Source organism: Nannobrachium achirus, assembly GCF_963921795.1.
Source record: "Nannobrachium achirus genome assembly, chromosome: 17".
Lineage (NCBI taxonomy): Eukaryota > Metazoa > Chordata > Actinopteri > Myctophiformes > Myctophidae > Nannobrachium > Nannobrachium achirus.
In genome coordinates this window covers 38,563,039-38,584,291 of record NC_137824.1, presented here as the reverse complement: position 1 = coordinate 38,584,291, position 21,253 = coordinate 38,563,039, and the positions used below count along the sequence as shown (strand labels likewise).

At 43.1% G+C, this 21,253-nt stretch overlaps 1 protein-coding gene across 1 annotated transcript in view; it reads left to right on the top strand.

The window, feature by feature from the left end:
- The window catches only part of fstl5 (follistatin-like 5), a gene marked incomplete at both ends in the record, with an annotated part of 162,280 nt that extends 141,421 nt beyond the window's left edge, over positions 1 to 20,859 (top strand). Inside the window, 6 exons of the mRNA XM_080746724.1 lie at positions 1,067 to 1,093; positions 1,640 to 1,758; positions 8,425 to 8,574; positions 11,315 to 11,422; positions 13,596 to 13,720; positions 20,157 to 20,859. Of these exons, the coding sequence (XP_080602850.1) occupies positions 1,067 to 1,093; positions 1,640 to 1,758; positions 8,425 to 8,574; positions 11,315 to 11,422; positions 13,596 to 13,720; positions 20,157 to 20,859 (1,232 nt within the window). The remainder of the gene's footprint in view (positions 1 to 1,066; positions 1,094 to 1,639; positions 1,759 to 8,424; positions 8,575 to 11,314; positions 11,423 to 13,595; positions 13,721 to 20,156) is intronic.
- Between the last annotated feature and the right edge of the window lie 394 nt (positions 20,860 to 21,253).

Below are 21,253 nucleotides of genomic sequence, written 5' to 3'. Positions count from 1 at the left end.
GGCGGATTCTGTGTGTAAAGTCATGCAGACAGGCCAATATGAGTGGTTGGAGTTGGCACCCCCAGACTGTGATAGAGACAGCCCCATCCATTCACCTGCTAAAGAATTTGAAAAAATGGCCCGCCCCTTACATCGGGTCTACCCGAACAATCCCAGATGTAAGGCAGAGCGTTATGCAGGCATACGCACTGCTGCCACCATCTGGCGCAGTCAGGTTAGTAATTAACACTTTATTTAACCAAAGAAAATCACTTACTCTGAATTACCTGTAATATTCAAGAAAGAATTGTGTGCAGTACTAATATAAGGACAAAGACATGCATTTCAATTGGTCCCTGTGTACAATACAAATTCAGTAGATTATGCATGAGGTATTTGTTTCTATTACTGTACACAACTTACAGGACAGCGCAAAAGGGCTCAAAGAGGGCTAAAATGTTAACTACATGTTGTTTAAAGGCCAGTAAGTTTCACAATGTAATGAAAGGAAACGGGTTATTCCTGGTAAAACAGAGACATACATGTTGCACATTAACTATTTCATGGCAACAACTCTCTGGAAAATGTACACCATTTTTGTGTGTAGTTTGTGCTGTTTATGATTGGTCAACACAACGCTACTGACATGACTGATGTGATGTGATGTGTGATGTCAATCTTCTGAAACAAGGTAGTTCACAGAGCAACATTCATCACGTCACTAATAGATATGAACTGGCCTCAAGAGTTTGATTGTTCTACTTCTGGTCTTACTGTAGTTCATCATTCTGTGGACAAAGAAAAAAAAAACACCACACACTGTTGTTGCCTTGTTCAGACTTCTACTCTCCAGAGTTCTGATATAAAATGATTTCCAAGCAGAGGCTTTATTGATTGGTTGGTCATTGATTGTTTGTTGCGCTGGGTGTCAGAGAGCCAGCCTCCATAAAACAGTCACATCTTTTGCTTTCCTCCTTGTCTTACAAGGTGTAAGTGTTTTGGTGGTGTGGTTTCTATTAAGGGACACCATTGAGTCCTGCATTTATCTTCATCTTCAAACATGTTCTTTTTTTCCCCCCCTCCACAGTGGCAAACATTCTGTGGCGAGAGGAAGGTAAGTGTGAACTGGCCCTGCTACACTATGAAATCGATTAAACAATGTTAATTGCATTTTCTGAACTCTGATCATGGAACTGCATGTTATGTTCCAATATTGGTCATATTATTTGGTTTTATGAAGGAAGCAGCCGTGTCATTCGCTGCATGAACATTTGAACTGCAGTTGTTCTCACCTGTTGCCTCAAAGCCTCTGTCAATATTAGAACCATGCTTTCTTTTCATCTGCAGCTCTGTTCTTTTTAATCAAAGCTGACTTTGTTGTTTGCCGCTGCCTTTTATTGAGGTTAATATTGATTCATTTCTTGCGCACTCTCAATTTAAACTCGTATTATACAGGCATCTGTTTTACTTTTGCTTATTTTCTGTTCTCTTAGCTCTTTGATAACTATTTTTAATTGTATTCAAATTACCTTTTGTAAGTGTGTTGGTGCATGTGATTTTAACATTTTGTATTCATGCTCTTAAGGTCTTGTGCAAAGCACTTGCCTTGTTTTTGAACATGTGCTATGCCCTACAAATAAACTGTCCTTCTGCTCTCCAGGTCTTGGAATCGGCAACATGTTCTATGTTTTCTACGAGGACGGCATCAAAGTTATCCAGCCTGTGGCCTGTGAGATCCAGAGACACATTAAGCCCAGTGAGAAGCTGTTGGGTCTACAGGTGAGACACATTCACTCTCTCAGCTTGTAGATCGGCTATTTTCAAAGTTGACGCAAAGTACAAATACCTAAAAATGTACTTAGTTACTTTACAGCACTGATTATTGGGGCAGTGGTGGCTCAAACCCAACACCGCTGACGTGCCCTTTAGCAAGGCACTGACTGGCCAACTGTAGAAGACTGTAGGTTGTACTGGTCTAGCCTAGCTGAGCTAGACATCCCAGCCATGTTAAAACAAGGAGGGAATGATACTGCAGTTAGTTAGCTAGATGCATTAGTATCTAGGCTGGCCCCAGGCTAGTACTGGTCAGCTTCCAGGTTTGAATGTTTAGGTCTGTGTGCAGGGCATTGCTGAAAATGAGCATCTGAAGAACAGATGAAGTACTACAGAGAGGGCGCTGTTTTTCATTTGACAAAGGGTTCCCAGATTGGCGCTCAGCAATTTCCCCCGGGTAAATAATGGAATGGAATGAATACAAATCGGTCACATCACAGAGAATGAATCATGACCAACATCTGACACGCATATCTTTAGCACTGCTAGCTTAAAAGAGCAGTCCCTGAGGGAACACATACTGTAGGAGACCAACTCTAACAGCATTTGGTTTCCGGACAGATCATGTTCTGTCGGAGAGGTCTTTATGCATCCTTGAGGATTCTTTAGAAGTGGGTTCCTCACCAGATTTCTGTTCCTCACCAGATTGCTGTTCATCACTGAAGCCTTCAAGTGAGAGACATGTATTCAAAGCAGGTTTCCTAGTAGTGTTCACATTAGGCCTACAGCTCGGCATTCGGGGGGGGGGGGGGGGGGGGGTTGTTGTAAATTGTAAATTCTAACCGCAAAAATCAACTCTATGTGCAACTGACATTGAGTAATACAAGTTTGAACTTAGTGGAATAGAGTTAGTTATTATTATTATTGCCTAAATATTTTCTGCCTGCAATGTACTGTATAACACTGCTATTATCATATAGGAGCTGGAAAACTAAATGTGGCCACAGTATGAAGCCTGACCTTTGATTGATTGATTGAATTGAATATTTAATTATATGATATACTATATCTAATAAATACACTTTGTTTTGCGGTTTTCAAATTGTGTTTTTCACTGAATCAAATGTTTTATTGTCACGATTCACCAGGAGCTTGGATGGCTTGATTCTAGGCTTAGAATAATTTATATTTTTTGAGTGGAACCACAAAATGGCCCCCACTGATATGCCCTATGGCAGGGTTCCCCAATAGGCGGCCCGTGGGCCATTTGCGGCCCGCGGGGGGCTACTGTCTGGCCCCCACCAACCCCAGTAATAATGGTGGTATAAGAGCAGCAACAACACTAGTATATCGTCGTTGTCGGCTGGAAATCTCGTATCTCCAAATGTGTACGTTCTTTCGCAAATCATACAAGGCCGTTGCACAAAAGTAGTGAAAACAGCAGATCTACAAGCACACAACGCCTCGCACTGCGAGGCGTTGTGTGCTTGTAGATCGGCTGGCATAATTCGGCTCTTGGGGAAAACTAATTGGGGAACCCTGCCCTATGAGTTTAGTCACTGCGGTTAGTCGCTGCAGCTTTCTGAATGTTTGTTTGCGTTGATTGTAGCTTCAGTTTTGATGCTATGATGGAATAGCATAACATGGTATATAGCTTGTCTAGGTAGTTACGTACGTGACACACACAATTGTGTACACTTGTTCTTTCGTATGACAAATGCAAAAACGTTAGAGATTCCGCTGGAGGGACGGCGGATTCCCATGACAACCATGAACGTGCCCACACCCTCAAAACATCCACCTGAAAGACAAGATTTGGTGTATAACGTGTGTTCATTGCACATGCATGGATGGCCACAGCAGCAATAGACACAGAGCTTTACTAGACTATTATTTATTTCAAGAACCTATAGACATACAGGAGACAGTAAATTCATGCAGGAGAAAAAACTGGCACAGAAAATTGTGATATTTTAGGGCTCCCTACATTTCTTAACAGGAACTTGTGTTTCTTTCAGGGGAGCCGACCTCCTGGTAGCAGATACTTGTTAGATTGACACACAAATGTTCTTAAATGGAAGCTTTCATCTAGGAGGCTGCACTGATTGGATGACTGTGCCACATGAAGCAAACGCTGTGAATACACAACAACCCCATTGCTGTTCCTCAGAGAGGTGGTTGTATTAGGACATCAATTACATAGCCAGAGCACTGATGCTGGGATGCGCGGAGCTCGCGTTCCCTCCACTGCAGTCAGATGAGCTGTGATTGATTCGTTTATGGTAATGACCCAGTCAATTCATTATTCTTAACTACATTATGGAGTTTGAGTGTGACTGAGATGCACACAATATCAGAGAAAACTAAGGGACAGATGCTACCGCAGAACCAGGGTCGTCACAAGGGGGGGAAAAGTGGGACTGAGTTACTAGGGCTTACAGAGTGCCGGGCTGGGAGCTTGTAGATCTGCTATTTAGAAAATGTGTGCTAATCTTTGAATAAATGTTTTTTTAAGCGAACATTTGTAACTAAAATTTTGCTTCTGGGGGGTCCCTGGAACTAAATGTTTTGAGATGGGGGTCTGTGGCCAAATACATATCATGTTGGGGGTCCTTCACATGAAAAGGTTTAAGCTAGCAGCACGGCACTCTGTGCCGCGCTGTGAGCTTGTATATCTGCTATTTCTCAATAGCACAAAATAGAACCCCCTGACCGCAGAGCCACTGTTTTCTGCTGAAGCTTCCAAACTTCCATCCAAGGACAATTTTAAAAGCAGCGTCCTCTCAGGTTTATGATTAATATTTTGCTGTTTTTTGCCTCGGTGGAAAAGAAAGAGACGATGCCGCTGTCTGGTTGGAGGACCTTTTTTCTACAAGGAGGGAATCACAGGGATACAGTAGATTGAACATCTGTGACGTCTGCGTCATTGTGTCCACCCCGACTCAGCACTTTCCAACCCTACCATTTATCAACATAGCAGCTCTGTGACATTTCTCAGGTGGTTGGAGGACCTTTTCTCAAGGAGGGGCATCACAGGGATAGATTGGACATCTCTGACATCTCGGTCATCCTGCCTCAGCACTTTCCGACCCTACCGTTTATCAACATACTAGCAGCTCTTTGTCGTTATTCAGATGTGTTAAAGAGTTGTTTTCCTCCTGTCACAGCTGACAACTAGTATCAAAACATAACTGTTTATTCACAGCTCCTATCATACAGTGTAGCGTACATAAACTGAACAATTTCCTGTTAATGCTAATGCTAATGCTATTTCTCTCGCACTACACATTGCCTTGAAACATCTGGAGAACAGGAACTCTTATGTCAGACTACTCTTCATAGATTATAGCTCTGCCTTTAACACGATTGTACCATCTAAGCTTGTGTTGAAACTCAGGGGTCTTGGTCTTGGCAGTAGTATCTGCAACTGGCTGTTTGACTTTTTGACAGGCAGGCCACAATCTGTACGAATAGGGAACAAGCATTCATCTAAGATATTGACCAGGACTGGAGCGCCCCAGGGCTGCTGCCTCAGTCCCTTGTTGTATAGTCTGTTCACCTATGATTGTGTTGCCAGGTGTGGCAATAATTCTATTCTCAAATTTGCAGATGACACCACGGTTATAGGACTAATATCCAACGATGATGAGAGGGCCTATAGGAGGGAAATTGAAGAGCTAACCCTATGGTGCCAGAATAACAATCTCTCTCTAAATGTTAGTAAAACAAAAGAGATCATCGTTGACTTTAGGAAGTCTAAAGTCAATCACAGTCCCTTAACCATAAATGGTTCACCTGTAGACATAGTGGACAGTTTCAAATTCCTGGGTGTTCACATAACAAACTCACTCACATGGTCTCAAAACAGCGAAGGTATCCTTATGAAAGCGCAGCAGCGATTGTACTTTCTGAGGCGCCTCAGGAGATTTGGCCTGAGCACCAAGGCTCTTGTTAATTTCTATCGCTGTACCATAGAAAGTGTTTTGACAGGATGCATCACAGTGTGGTTTGGTAACGTGACTGTTCAAGACAGTACACAGTTACAGAGAATTGTGAAGAGAGCTGCCAAAATCATTGGCACAGAATTACCACAGCTACACACAATCTATAACACACGCTGTAAGAAAAAGACAGAGAACATCTTAAAGGACAGCTGTCACCCCGCCCATTCCCTGTTCTATCTCCTCCCATCCAAAAAACGTTACCAGAGCATCAAATCTCACACCACCCGTTTCAGTAATAGTTTTTATGCTCAAGCAATCAGGATGCTTAACGAAGAGATGGAAGCGAGACGTAGGTAGTCAAGTGCAATATACGCAGTTTTTAAACTGTACACTGTTACACTGTATGGTTGTTTTGTTGTTTTTGGGTTGTCCTGGGTGACCTGTTGTTGTCTTGTTTTTTTTGTGTGTAATAAGGCGAAGAGTGCTCTTGGCACAAGCATTTCATTGTATGTCTATACCTGTATGGATATGCATTTGACTAATAAACCTGAACCTGAACCTGAACCTAATGACCTCTTCTTTTTTCACTTTGCATTTTGTTTACATTTGTGACCAAATGCTGTAGGAATAGGTTGTATCATTGAACATGTTTGCTGTTTTGATTATTTTCATATGAAAGTGGAATTGGAGCTGCTACAAAATAAGTTAATTAATTATTAATTATTAAAAGCAATGTTTCGACAGTATACGCTTCCACTGGGTCACACCCTGAGGAAGACCATACTGTCGAAAACGCCTCCATTACCAAAATTCTTTAAACATTCTGTGCGCCTGCACACACATGCACACATTTCCACATACACGCAGAAACACACAGAAATCACATTCCCCAAAGACTAAGTGAGAGGAGAGTTATAACCACCTCCTCCTCCATGCTCTCCTCTGGATGTTGGGAAGTTGGATTTAGCGAGAGCGTAGCGGCCCCCCTGTGTGCTGGGGTGCAGGGGCGTCACGGGGGGGGGGGGGGGGGCCCAAGGTGGAGGGGCCTTAATTTTTTTAGCTATTGAAAAATAGCAGATATGTATACAAGCTCACAGCGCGGCACCTATTTTTGCTATTTTTCGTAAATAGCATTCGTATGTGTGCAAATCTTTGAATATATTATGTATTTTTTAAGCGAACATTTGTAACTCAAATTTTGCTTCTGGGGGTCCCTGGAACTGAATATTTTGAGATGGGGGTCCGTGGCCAAATACATATCATTTTGGGGGGTCCTTCACAAGAAAAAGTTTGAGCACCACTGACATAGAAACATACATTTATGGAATCGGGTCAAAATATTCAAAGACTTAACTCACCCACTGCTTATGTCGAGTTTGACGAGCTATATTTATGGGTCCACTCTGCTTATGACGAATATGACGAGTTATCAATTAGCTTTAATAACTATAAAACAAAAAAGTATGATCGCCGATTCGCCGTCCATAGCGCTCTATGGAAGCTCGCTATTCACAAAAAACGGATCTGGATGTTCCAGAACGGAAATGGGGGGGCGGGACAACGACGCCTGTATCCTGTCTGCTGAAATGTCATCCGGTTTAATGTTGTGCAACACCAGCGGCAGCGTGGCGCTCAGTAGGTTTCGCTTTGAGCGATGGAAGGCTGTAGTGCTTTGTTGCTTACCGTGCCTGGATCGTATTGTGAATGCAATCGGTGAACCATCGCGCAATGGATTCGCGCGCGCGCCCACGTTAAAGGTAGGCAAAATCCTGGCGGTGTGGACCATTAGAAGGGTCTTAAAAATAGCGGTGGGTGAGTTTTTAATTGCACAAATTTTCATGTTTTTTTTTTTTTCAAAAATAGCACATCTACAATCTTGCAGTGAGCTTGTATATCTGCTATTTTTCAATAGTTAAAGCACAAACTAATGCATAATAATGCATTCCCATTCATTGGGGGCCCGCAGTGAATCCTTGTACCCAGGGCCCAGAATTTGGTGCGACACCCCTGCCCATGTGTGCTGCTGGTGGATGGTCTGGGGGGAGTTGGCTTCCTGCGTGGAGGAACGTGACTCTGGGAGAGCAGAGATCATCCAACCTGCTGCAACTCTCAGTTCATCTCAATTCATCCTGGACTAGACCGACAGCTCCCCTAAATCCTCCGGTCCCACAGAGCGGGGGCCGGGTGTCCGGGGCTGATCCGGTCGGCTTTAAGGGCAGGGGAGGGCAGACACGAGAGGGATGGAAGTGGGAGGGAGGGCGATGTCTGCCCTGGATGCTGGGAGCTGCCAGGACTGGAGGCTAAAAAGAGCTAAGGATTGTCAGCAGGCGTTGCACGAGGATTATGCATGAACAAATGGGAGCCATTATGGAGATTTCGCAGGCAACCTGGCAGAGAACATTGTGCTGGTCTGCCAAGATTTACACCGTGAGCTGTTGTCAAGTCAGGTTGAAGTTTATCCGTGAAAGTGTTTTCAACAAAAACCCTTTTGTTTTGATTTTACAAAACTTGAGCTGAAAAGACCCAAGATATCTGAGAAGAATGGAGCAGGAGAGATAATTGCTTTTTAATGAGACATACTTCACCGTTATGATATAAATGATTATGACTCAATTCATTCTCCTGTTTGTTTGTTTGCTGTGTGTGTGTGTGTGTGTGTGTGTGTGTGTGTGTGTGTGTGTGTGTGTGTGTGTGTGTGCGTGTGCGTGTGCGTGTGTGTGTTTCCCAGGAGGAGGTGTGTCCCAGCTCTGCGGGGGAGGCGGTACAGAAGTGTGTTTGGTCATCAGCGGTGAACATCAAAGACAAGTTTATTTACGCATCTCAGCCGACCTTGAGCCGTCTGCTCATAGTTGACATCCAGTCACAAAAGGTCATCCAGGTAAAGTTCAGCTTCAAACAACAAGTGCATCACACCTCTTTAACCACCCTCTCTCTCTCTCTCTCTATCCATCCATCATATATATATATATATATATATATATACTGTATATACTGTAGATACATACTGTACACACACACACACACACACACACACACACACACACACACACACACACACACACACACACACACACACACACACACACACACTGTATATATAATAATTAAACCCTGGCCTATATGGTTGACTGGAGTCTCATACCAGGGTCTTTTCTGTTTTCGCTCTACATTAAATATCTTTGCTGAAAATACCCGATCCTAGCGTCCCTCTTCTGGGGGCGAACATCTGCCAAGAAAAGCACTGCATTCAAGAGCACAACACGTTGAGGCACATTGTGAGCTTGTAGATCAACAATGTATTTATTGTAGCTCGAAAAGAGGAGGTGGCCTTCTTTAGGCATGTCATTATATTGGTGAAAATACAAAGTTTCTAAAACTTTCAAAATTGCTGACCAAGTGTACAAGCTCACACCACGGATAACAGCCACAATAATCAAAGCTTAAAACCACATATGGCCTAAGTAAATTAGAAAATGAAAATGTATCTCATCGATTGCTTGGCTCTTTCAGACCCAGTCCTGCCCTGTGCTGTTTGGTTCTGTAGGTTGTACTAAATGAGTTTGATGGTCTTATATCTATCGTTCTGTCTGTCTAAGGCTGAAACACTGTCTGACTTTCTGACATTATCAGGTTTCATCTAAAGGTTCACACAGCATCATTTATTATCCAGAGGGAACTGAAGGCCAGAATGGTAATGAGTATATAAATATATACCTATGGCCTCTAGTTTGAAGGTAACTAGTTCTGGGAAATTGCAAGTGTGGTTGCACTGACGTGAGTTGCGAAGAATCCACCGGGAACTGAATTCCGTCTTACCATTTATATTATATATTTTGATATCATGTGAAGCATGACAACAGTGACAACAGTCAATACTGTGTAAAGCCTAATTTATTCTGTGTAAGTTAACCCCGATTTCTTTTTTGTCTGGTTTACATGGAACATTTCAACCGGCTCACATCATTGCCATGGACACAGGAGGCTTGTGGCTTGTCACTATATTAAGTATACATTTCTGGACCTACAGTATGAGCCATATCTTGTCTTACACAGTAAACTATAGACCAGAGGTCTTCAACGTTTTCAGGCCAAGGACCCCTTAGCTGAGAGGGATCCTATCACAAAGATTTGACAGCCCCCCCGTAGTAACTCTGAATAGACTTTACTGCCCTCAAACTAGAGGCCATATACTCAAACAGTACATACTGTACATACACATACATTGATATGCATCCAGGCTCGTTCCTATGTTAATGCCCGATGGTGTGACACTACAGCTTTTGTAAATGTTGTTGAGGTGTGAACTTAAGGGTTGTTTTACATCGATACATGTGCGTGCGCATGCTCCTGCTCAAAAAGAACCGGGACGGTGTGGTACCGCGTGACACAACCAATACAACACTGAACACAACCCAGCATAACATATAACAATACAAAGCATTTCATTGCGCGCATCAGCAGGTTTCTAGGTGTGTCTGAGATCCCTGCGGAGGTCCCTCCCTGACACCATAGAGGCTGTTTACCGCTTGGCAGGGCTCTCAGGGGCCCGCTGGTGAGCAGGTTGTTTTCACAGAGTCATTCACATGCTCGTTATTTCATCACCTGGAGGTTTAGGTTCATTGCATTATATTATCAACTGCTAATTAGTCACATGAACCTGTACTGCCTGGCAGCTTTTGGGACTTTCCCTCGACTCCTTCAGAATAACAACAATGAGCTAGTTATTTTAAACCTCGTACAAAACAAATAGTTTTTGCATTTCCATGTGCTTTGTAACCAAATGGTTGCCAATTAGCTGAAATGTGTCCCGTTGTGATGTGACAGATCCTGCTAGCTGACGCTGCAGGAACACAGTGGCTGGAGAGTAGAAAGTTGTTAAGAGCAGACAGTAAGAAACGAGGAACACCTGTTTCTTGGCTCACCGATTAGTTTTGAATATGAATGAACAAATATTCTCATCGCACCCCGGAAAGACAGAAATGCTACTGCACTGCAGGCAGCACCATTAGGTTTGGTACCCTCGCAAACATCACATCCTTGTAGCGCTGTGTAGCGCCCCGAACTCTAGATGTGAGCGCTGAGTCCGCTAACGTTCAGTGTGCATTCAGGTGGATGTAATGTGTCAGAAGGCCTTGACTGTCAGTCGTACGTCACCTATTATTCTGACTGGTGAATATCTGCTGCCAGGTGATGAGGAATGGAAACAGATTGAAAGCAATTACCTTGCTGTGGTAAAAAAAAAGATTGTCTCTGTCACGGTTTGATATAAAATAAGACTCAACAGCCCAAGCTTCTATGTTAAACACATGCACGCACGCACGCGCACACGCACACGCACACACACACGCGCACACACACACACACACACACACACACACACACACACACACACACACACACACACACACACACACACACACACACACACCACTCTCTCTCACCCTCTTGCCTTGTTAAAAGAAATCTCTATCCTGTCAGCTCCAATCCATCTATCTGCCAGGGAATCTGCCGTTTGAGCTGCAATGCTACCGGTACCTCACATAATGTCTTCAAAGCATCAGTGTGGTTTGCCTCAGTTCAGGTACCTTTTTCTTTGTGTGTCTGCCTATTTCCTCCAGACGGTCAGCACCGACCCGTATCCTGTGAAGCTTCACTACGATAAATCCCATGACCAGGTGTGGCTCCTCAGCTGGGGAGACATGGAGAAGAACTTCCCTACACTTCAGGTAACTCAGGAAATCTGATCTCACTTGCAGAGGCGATGATTGACATGAGACAGACCATGAAAGTCTCTGAACTACGCCATCTCTTGTGACTAGGTATATTATCTTTGCTACTCAAAAGGCCACAGAACACAGAGAGAGAAAAAAACTGCCATGGCTCCCTGGAGTGGAGTTTTCAGTTTTAACACTTTAATACACGTTTTAAGGACCAGGACAAAGACTTTTATGATTGGTAAAAAGAGCATGTCATACTTTCTTTGTTGAAATAAGCGTTATTTAGCTCTATTATCTGATTAGATGTCTGGTGAACTCAAAGCAGAAAACCAGCGCTAACAATGTTGAGCCCGCTGCTTTGAACAGCACTCTTGATACTGTCATAATATGAAGGACCATGAAGTTTTTCACGTGGTTCAGCGATGCTGTTGTTTCCCCCCAGTTTTAGCCATTTCATTGAATTTTGATGTCACCAGATGTATATCAGTAGACAGAGATCTCTGGTCTGGCTACATTAAACTATTAATAGTAATCATTGCTATTGTGTTTGTTTAGTAACAGAGTCACAATACCAATTTTATACAATCATAGAGAGAACTCGACAAGTGAAATTTGAAATGATGAAATAAAAACAATGAGCAGACAAAATTGGAACAATATAAAATGTTACTTACTTAATCCCCTTTGTGCTGGATAGCACATAAGGTCTTCATCAATGAACGCTAATGCTGTCTGTCTACTATGCTGCCCAATGCTGCACTTGGCATAACATTGAAAGCAGATTCATTATTTGTAAAGTTATCTCTCCTGTTTGTGTTTCACCCAAAGCAGACAAATTAACAGTCACTGATGTGTGACTGTTGTGTTGCAAATACTTTTGGATTTGGATTAAGGTTTGCTTCTTCAAACTAAAATGGAATGGATGCAAATAGGGAAAAAAAGTCTGCTGTTTGTGAGCTCATTTATTAGCATCTGCTGAGAGCCATCTTCAAAGCTGTCACTTCTAGTTCTATCAAATAATGATCGCAAAAGGCCAGCTGAATTGTTGCTTGCCATTTGAACGCCTAGCAATATTGGTTTTCCTTGTTCATCGTGCGTACTCAAAGACAAACCTGCCCACACATTCGTAACCACTTTCAATCAAGACAAACCTGCCCACACATTCGTAACTACTTTCAATCTCGTGTCCAATGTGTGTGCGTGTGATAGGCTTGTACTGTACTGTACTGTACTGTACTGTACCGTACCGTACTGTACTGTACTGTACAGTACGGTACGGTACTGTACTGTACTGTACTGTACTTTACTGTACTCTACAGTACAGTACAGTACTGTACTGTACTGTACTGTACTGTACTGTACGGTACGGTACGGTACGGTACGGTACGGTACAGTACAGTACAGTACAGTACAGTATGGCGTGTGTTTACAGTATGGTGCGCGCACGCATGTGTGTGTGTGTGTGTGTGTGTGTGTGTGTGTGTGTGTGTGTGTGTGTGTGTGTGTGTGTGTGTGTGTGTGCACGCATGTGTGTGTCTAGTAAATCAGTCCAATGACGTTGAAAACACAAGTTGAGTCATGTACACTGTCACTTTCTATTTTCCCCTCAAGGGAAACTATACTACAAGCTTGGAAGCCTGCGTTCTTAAAAATAAAAAAATAAAAACTACTAGAATGTCACCTTGCATTTTTAAGACAATTTTAAGAAGTTCAGTCTAGTTCTTCAAGAGTTGTGCATACTGTACATACATGTACAGGCTATTGAGTAACTAGACTTGGTCATGGTCAAGACAAGTTATGGTAAACATGATACAAAACTTAGAGACAGATGGAGCAAAGGCTAAATCATGAGACGATGAACTGAAAAATGAAAATATACAGTATTATGTTATTATGTATTATCATTGTTGTCGAGTGGAAACATTGTCCAAAATCGTTCATTTTGTATTTATCATTTTAAAAATGATTTAAACTAGTGAAAATATGTGATCTACAAGCACACAACGCCCCTTGTAGATCTGATAGTTTTACTCGTTTTGTGCGACAGTCTTGTATGGTGAAGCAGGGCTTCGAAAAGACGTAAAAAAGTTAAACTTGGAGATACAAAGTTTCTGCCCGACAGTGACGATTTGTATCCTCTCAGTTGATATGTCTTGACTCTGTGTTTACTCTGGTGTACCAGGTGATCAACCAGGCTAGCGGTCGAGTGTCCCACCACACCGTCCACACACAGCCGGTGGGCCGGCGGTTTGACAGAGTCGACGACTTCTTCATCCCCTCATCCAGCCTCATCATCAACCACATCAGGTACTGTAAAGGCCTGAGTGAATGGCCCACTGAATGACACGATTACGTGGCCACACACAGCTCCTACTTATGGTTTTTACATTGGACGACATACAGTAGGGTAGCATGGCATTTACTTTAATGGTTTTTATATTGAATAACAGTGGACAAGGTGTTAACATTGGACAATATAGTGTAGTATGGCTTCTTTTTGGTTTATACATTGGACTACATTGTAAGTATAGGGTTCAAGAGAATTCTTAATTCACAGACCCTTGTTGTGCAATTAAAGGTGTATTCAGTGATAATGAAAGTGGCCGGGGGTCATCTTGTCCCTTACTGGCTTTACAGCGTGGAAATGTTTAGTTTTTTCACATTCTAGTGAGGAGAATGAATGGAAAATGTACCAATTATATTTTTATTTGAATGAAATACAATCACTGAATATACCTTTAAAACATTATTTTCACCCATTAGACAGTATGCGCACACGCACGCGTGCGCGCGCACACACACACACACACACACGCACACACACACACACACACACACACACACACACACACACACACACACACTCTTCATCCCTGCATCCAGCCTCATCATCAACCACCTCAGGTATAGGCCTGAGTAAATAGCCACTGAATGGTGGAGGTTCAAATCTGTGTGCGAGAGACAGGGGGAGACGATGAGTGTGTGTGTGTGTGTGTGTGTGTGTGTGTGTGTGTGTGTGTGTGTGTGTGTGTGTGTGTGTGTGTGTGTGTGTGTGTGTGTGTGTGTGTGTGTGTGTGTGTGTGTGTGTGTGTGTGTGTGTGTGTGTGTGTGTGTGTGTGTGTGTGTGTGTGCTCCCCTGTGCACTCACCTGAGCAACACACTACTGGGTCAAATGCAGACAAATAATTTCCCCTCAGGGATCAGTAAAACCCTTTTAATGCACATTCTGCAATTCCCTGAAATTGGTTAATGATGGAGAATTCCTTTTCGTGTCGAGCATAAAGGAGGGTTTAGAGCCTCACATTCATTAAAAACCATTGACTTACAGTCAAGCAATTGTGCAAGTCAGCAAAAATAAGAATAAAGTTATTTCTTATTTTCCCCTGCCTCTGCAATTTTTCAGAAAATGTCTAATCAGTCTATAGCAGCCTTCAGGGAGTGGAGCAGAATGCAGCTGATGGGTTCATGTTATTGTGCTGCTGGAGGTTAATCACAATGGCTTTGTTGTAAATATAGTTTAGTTCGCCTTCGTTGTTTGTAACACATTAATTCTGAAAGTGGGGTCCAGGGACCACCAGGGGTTCCAGGGTGTCCCCGGCAAAAAAGGACAAAACAGTAAGGCCCTATTTTAGGCTTTTTGGCTATTCAACAATAGGCAATGAGGTACAAGCTCACAATGTGACATGTTGTGAGCTTGTAGATCCGCTATTTTCAAAAAAAATATTCTCTGACACAAAATGTTTTCAAATGGGGGTCTGCAAACAAATACATATCACTTTGGGTGTCCTTGACATAAACCTTTTTGAGAATCACTGGTTCAACGGAATGACAGAATGAACATTGGCTGGTGGCTTTGGTTCTACTAGTGATGTGTCGTTCATACAAACGAATCACAAGAATGAATCATGAATGATTTGTTCATTTTCTTAAACTGTTAGACTGATGATGGGTTCTTGCTTTACATATGATCCTAGATTACCATTTCTATGCATTTGATGCGTTTGATGTATTACCTTGCTTATTGTCGCTCTGCATTAAGTCTGCTAAATATCTAAATTGCAATTGTTATACATTATACACAGTCTCTCAGCCCAATCTAGTAAACTCCCATTGAATGTTTTTTACAATACCACCTAGGGTAGCATGGCAATTTCTTATGTTTTTGACATTGGATGACTTACAGAGAACCCCTCTACTTGATCCCTCCCTGGTGAGCTCAGCACCTTTTCTGCCTGGTTAGAGACTGATGGGTATAGCCAGCCAGAGCCTTCACAGCCCCCTTACCATCTTGGAGGCTGAGGTACGCAGAGGCTTCCAGCGGCTGAACATTTCGCCAAACTGCTGTAGCCTTGCGTAGCCAGACAAATCTGCCATTGCAAAGAAAAATCGCCCTTGGGCAGATTAGGTCTGACTGACTCTAACCAGGGCCAGGAATGCAAATGTATGGCTGGTAAATCGCCTTTGCGCTACTCTGATTGGTTGTGTAGGTCTAACCAATAGAGTCTAGTTTGAATATTTTTGTAAGCGCCCCTTAGGGGGAAAAAAGAACACTGAGAAGAACCAGACTAATATCCACGCAGTGATATTGTCTGGCTATGCGAGGCTGAAGCTGCTGAGTCTGATGGCATTGCGGAGATCTTAAACCTCTCCTTCTCCCAAGCTGTGGTCGCCTTAAGCTTCAAGTCCTCCATTGTTGTCCAGTCATCAGCAAGGTTGGTGAGGGACTACATGTATTCTGTTTTGCCTGTCACGCTGGATCTATGGCAGTTTGCAAAAAATGACATTGGACAACATACAGTAGTGTAGCGTGGTGTGGACAATGGACGATATAGTGTAGCATGGCTTTTTTATGGTTTTTACATTGGACTACATTGTAAGTATAGGGCTTAAGCGATTAAGTGTTGGGCAATTAACACATTATTTTCACCCATGTGTACAATTCAGATTATTAGACAGCACGTACACACACACACGCACGCATGCGCGCACGCACGCACACACACACACACACACACACGCACACACACACACACACACACACACACACACACACACACGCACACACACACAAAAGTATAGTACACACACACACACACACACGCACACGCGCACACGCACACACGCACATGCACATTCTTTCAAATTCTTCAATCTGCACAAAAACCATTTGGTAGGCATTCTATGCTACTGAAACACATTGCCAATAAAGGGCTATAAGCGCTGACAGAAGTATTCTGGCAGGCAGTGTACCTTAAAAATCTCATTTCTAGGTGAGAACACGTGCCAGTGGAATCAAATAACTCACATTTTCTTCTAGTTGAAGTTTCACATCATTGTTCAGAATATACTGAAATAAAATGGTGTAAAGTAACTAAGTACATTTACTTATGTTCTGTATTTGCTTGATTCAATATTTAGATATTTGATATTCATTTTATCAGACAGCCCCATCCAGGGCCTGTTCCCATACACACCTATTGTAACTTCAAACTCCATTTTAACCATGACGAAGTCATTTAAAACACCCGTTATTTTTCTGGTGACTCATACTACCCTCCTAATAAGTGAGCTGGCCGTGTTTTTCATTTATTTGTAATAATCTTTTGGGAAAATGGAAAAAATGTACACAAAAAAAGTTGAATATCCCTTTAAGTATTTTGAGGTATTTGTACTTTCTAATCCACTACATCTCTGATCCAAATATTGTACTTTAACTTTTTTGAACACTTTAGTTAGTTACTTTGCAGATATAAATGATTGATATGTAGATCATCTATTTTCAAACATTTTGTACTTTACTTTTGGTGCTTTAAGTATATTTTGATGCCAATACTTTTGTACTTTTACTCAAGTAAATTCCTGACTTTTGCTTGTAACAAAGTACTTCTACGTTGCAGTATTGATACTTTTACTTAAAGGTCAAATGACATTCTGTTTTTACCAATCATAAAAGTCTTTGCCCTGGTCCTAAAAACATGTTTTAAAATGTTTAAACTTGAAAATCCACTTCATGGAGCCATGGTCTCTCTCTCTGTTTAGGTGTCATGAAAAACGGTCTGTCACCTGAAATACTCTATAATCACCACCAGGGGAGCCTCTCTCTCCCACTCATTCTAACAGATATTAGTATAGCTTGAGTACAATTTTGAATATTTGTACTTTACTTGAGTATTTCCAATTTTCAATTCTTATACTTCTATTCCACTACATCTCAGAGGCAAATGCACTTTATCTCTCCACTACAATCATTTGGATTTGGATTATTAATACAAATCACTCACTTCAGCCCTTATAGCCTAGGCCAGCAGTTCTCAAACTGGTACCCAAAGTGGCCACTGGCCACACACACGCACACGCACGCACGCTCACACACACACACACACACACACACACACACACACACACACACACACACACACACACACACAGAGGTCCGCCCAGCTCCAACACAATGACCGAGAGATGCATGCTCGCAGACGTGATGCATGTGTTTCGCTGCTTTGCTTTGGTAGACTACAAGACACACTGTGACACACACACACACACACACACACACACTGACACACAGAGGCTGAGCTGAGCCCTGACGAGGCACACACAAACAGCATAGAGACTCGTCGCAAGTGTTTTTTTCTTCCCCGGGACCGACGTTACCGGATCTCTGTGGTTACATCTGTACCCCCGCGGAGTTCAATTTAGACCGTACGCGGTAACGTTTCAATAGCTCTGCTCTGCGCTGCAGAAACACTTCACGGTCCTTCTGTAGTTATTATAGTAACATATTTTGTCTAAATGCCTCCGTTTAGAGAACCACCTATTGCTTGTGTTATCATAGCGTTTTACTGTCTGCTCTCCGAGTCGCCGTGCCTGTGTGTGTGGAGGGAGGACAGGGCAGCGTGGAGTTATAGTCGGCTGCTCCACGGAGCTCTGCTGCCCCAGGAGCAGAGCGCTGTCCTCGGCCTCGGTAATGAGGAGGGAGGCGCTGTCCAAGGACCCAGCCAGGGCGGAAAATACATAGCGATACATAGCGATTTTCACTATTTCACAAAAGCATAAACTGACTACTTGATATGAAGGATATTGATGTAAATAAGATATTTGAATGGACACATGTATTTTATATGCCCATATTTACAATTAAAGGACAATATAATGTAGAGATTACTTCCTCAAAACTTGTGGAGAAATACAGACAGGGAGAGAGTAGAGCCCAGGAGGAGGAGGGGGGGGGGGGGGGGGGGGTGCACTAACTGCTAGTGACGACACTGTCCGAGAGCCAATGATCAGAGCATCAGAGCCTCATTATGCAGAAATCGTCAAAAAAACACAGATAACAGGGGAACGACTGCAAGTTAAAAGTTGGTGTTTTTTTGGTGTAATTGAGGCCAGGAAACATTAAAAAAAGCATAAAAAACTCAAAATTTATTTTTGGATGTCACCACCCCTTTAAGTTCAACATTGGAGTACTCATTTAACACCACTGACCGCCACACAGCAGAGAGGTTCGATCCCTGTCATCGGTGCCTGGTGTATCACCTAGTAGTGTATCACTGGCCATGGGCGCTTGTTCAGCAGTGAGGGTACAGTATCTGAGGGAAGATAGCATGACATTGTCTCCTGCATGGTGAGACTCCTCGCTGTCGGGTGCAAAGAAGCGCAAAGAGTGGATGAGGACCTGTTAAGATGGTCATTATGTTTTTCCGTCCGTCCCCGACCACAGCTTTTCTCGCATCTCTCTCTCCTTTATGAGCCAGCCTCTCCCAACAGCCTGAGATGGAATCGATGGCTCCCTGCACAGTTCTAAAATGAGCTTGATGTCTTTTCAAACAGCCATTTTCGGCCAACAGGAAGAGACGCCCGGGACAATCAGCGTAAACGAAGATCCCCAAATTGACGCCGCCGATCGGCAGACATTCTTTTTTAATTACGGCTCTTTAGGCCCCTCGAATATTCACCCCCGTCTGGAACATTCAAAGGCAAAGTTTCTACAATTGCCTTCCAAATCAGTAGTTCTCAAAACCTTTTTGAGCCAAGGACCCCCAAATTGATATGTATTTGGATGCGGACCGGGAATGTTTTGTGCCAGAGACCCCCAGAAGATTAATATTAGAATAAATGTAAATATCAAAATATTCAATATTCAATAAATATTCAAAAATAACAGATGTACAAGCTTGCAGCGCAGCACGAACTAGCATGCTGCAAGCTTGTATATCTGCTATATGTAAGAACCACATTTCTAAACCACTGTTAAATCCTTGAGTGCGATTTTCTGTGATTGATAGCATCATAGAATTCTGTTATTATATTACATGCTAAAATCACTGGTTTGGGACCAGAGCAATATACATCCAGTAGATGTTGAATTGGTTGTTGAACTGATTGCCTCCCAGCATTCAGACTTTCTCCGGAAAAAAACTGCATTCTGCAAACAATAACATCTCACAGCATGTGTGAAGTCCATTTAGCCTTCAAAGCACCTTATTACGCTGCAGACATTTGGTCTAAACATCCTCCCCGAGTTATGAGTCTAAAAAATGTAATTCTGTGTTGTTTGAGGTTTTCATTACAAAAGAACTGTCATTTTTTTAATCCTCATTGTTTTAATTTTAGGCCTATTAAGGTTCTGTCTCAATGCCTCGTAAGAGTCTTATATGAACTAATGTCACTGAATTCCAAAGGGCTTTGAAAATGAAAACTGCTCAATTATTCTAATATTCTTGTTTCTTTCATTCTCCCACAGATTTGGGATCGTGGTCCATCGCAATGAGCCCGCACTGCACAAAATCAACCTTGAGACGACATCTTACGTGAAAAACATCAGTCTACGAGAGTACAACTGCGTCCCAAAGTCCATGGCCTACACACACCTGGGCGGCTACTACTTTGTCAACTGCAGACCCGACTCCACGGGCGCCACCCAGCCGCAGCTCGTCGTGGACGCCGTGACGGACGCCGTGATCGGCCAGAACGGCGACGTCACCGGCACCCCGTACGTGTCGCCGGACGGGCACTACCTGGTCACCGTGGACGACCGCGACGGCCTGACGCGGATCCAGACGGTGTCGCTGCGCGGCGAGATCGGCAAGCCGTTCGACATCCACACCAACCTCCACCTGTCCGACCTGGCCTTCCAGCGCTCCTTCACCCAGCTCCACCAGTACAACGTGTTCGGCAGCTCCGCCCGCCAGACGGACGCGCTCTTCGTGGAGCTGAGCACCGGCAACGTCAAGATGATCAAGAGCCTCAAGGAGGCCCTGCCGCCGTCCGACTGGCCGTGGAGCCCCCGGAGGCGCGCCATGGCCTCCAGCGGGCTGTTCGGACAGTACCTGATGACGCCGTCCAGGGAGTCTCTCTTCATCCTGGACGGCCGCCTCAACAAGCTGAACTGCGAGATCACCGACGTGCCCAAGGGCAACGTGGTGGTGTGGGTCGGAGAGTCCTAGGTCCACGGTCGCAGCGCTCAAGACCCTATATGATCTTTTTTCTTATAAAAAAGGTACTGCTGCACTGAATTTCGTTGCAGGGTTTTAATTTCCGGGGGTTGTAACAAAATGGCAGCGATTCTATAAACCAAATTGTTTGTTATTCCTTTGAACGAGGGACCATCATTCAAAACAGAAGGGAACAATTTTTGATTAGATTTATTTATTTATTTTTCTTTTTAGCTATAGGGTTTGGCTTTTAAGTCGACTGTATTTCAAGTAGGACTGGGAATCAGAAATGTGATATAATTTTGCAAGTACCATGATAATTGTTGGTATTATTATCTGTATCTATAAAAGATACAGATAATCAAAATATATTAGTCAAATATATATAGTCAAATTATATCAACAA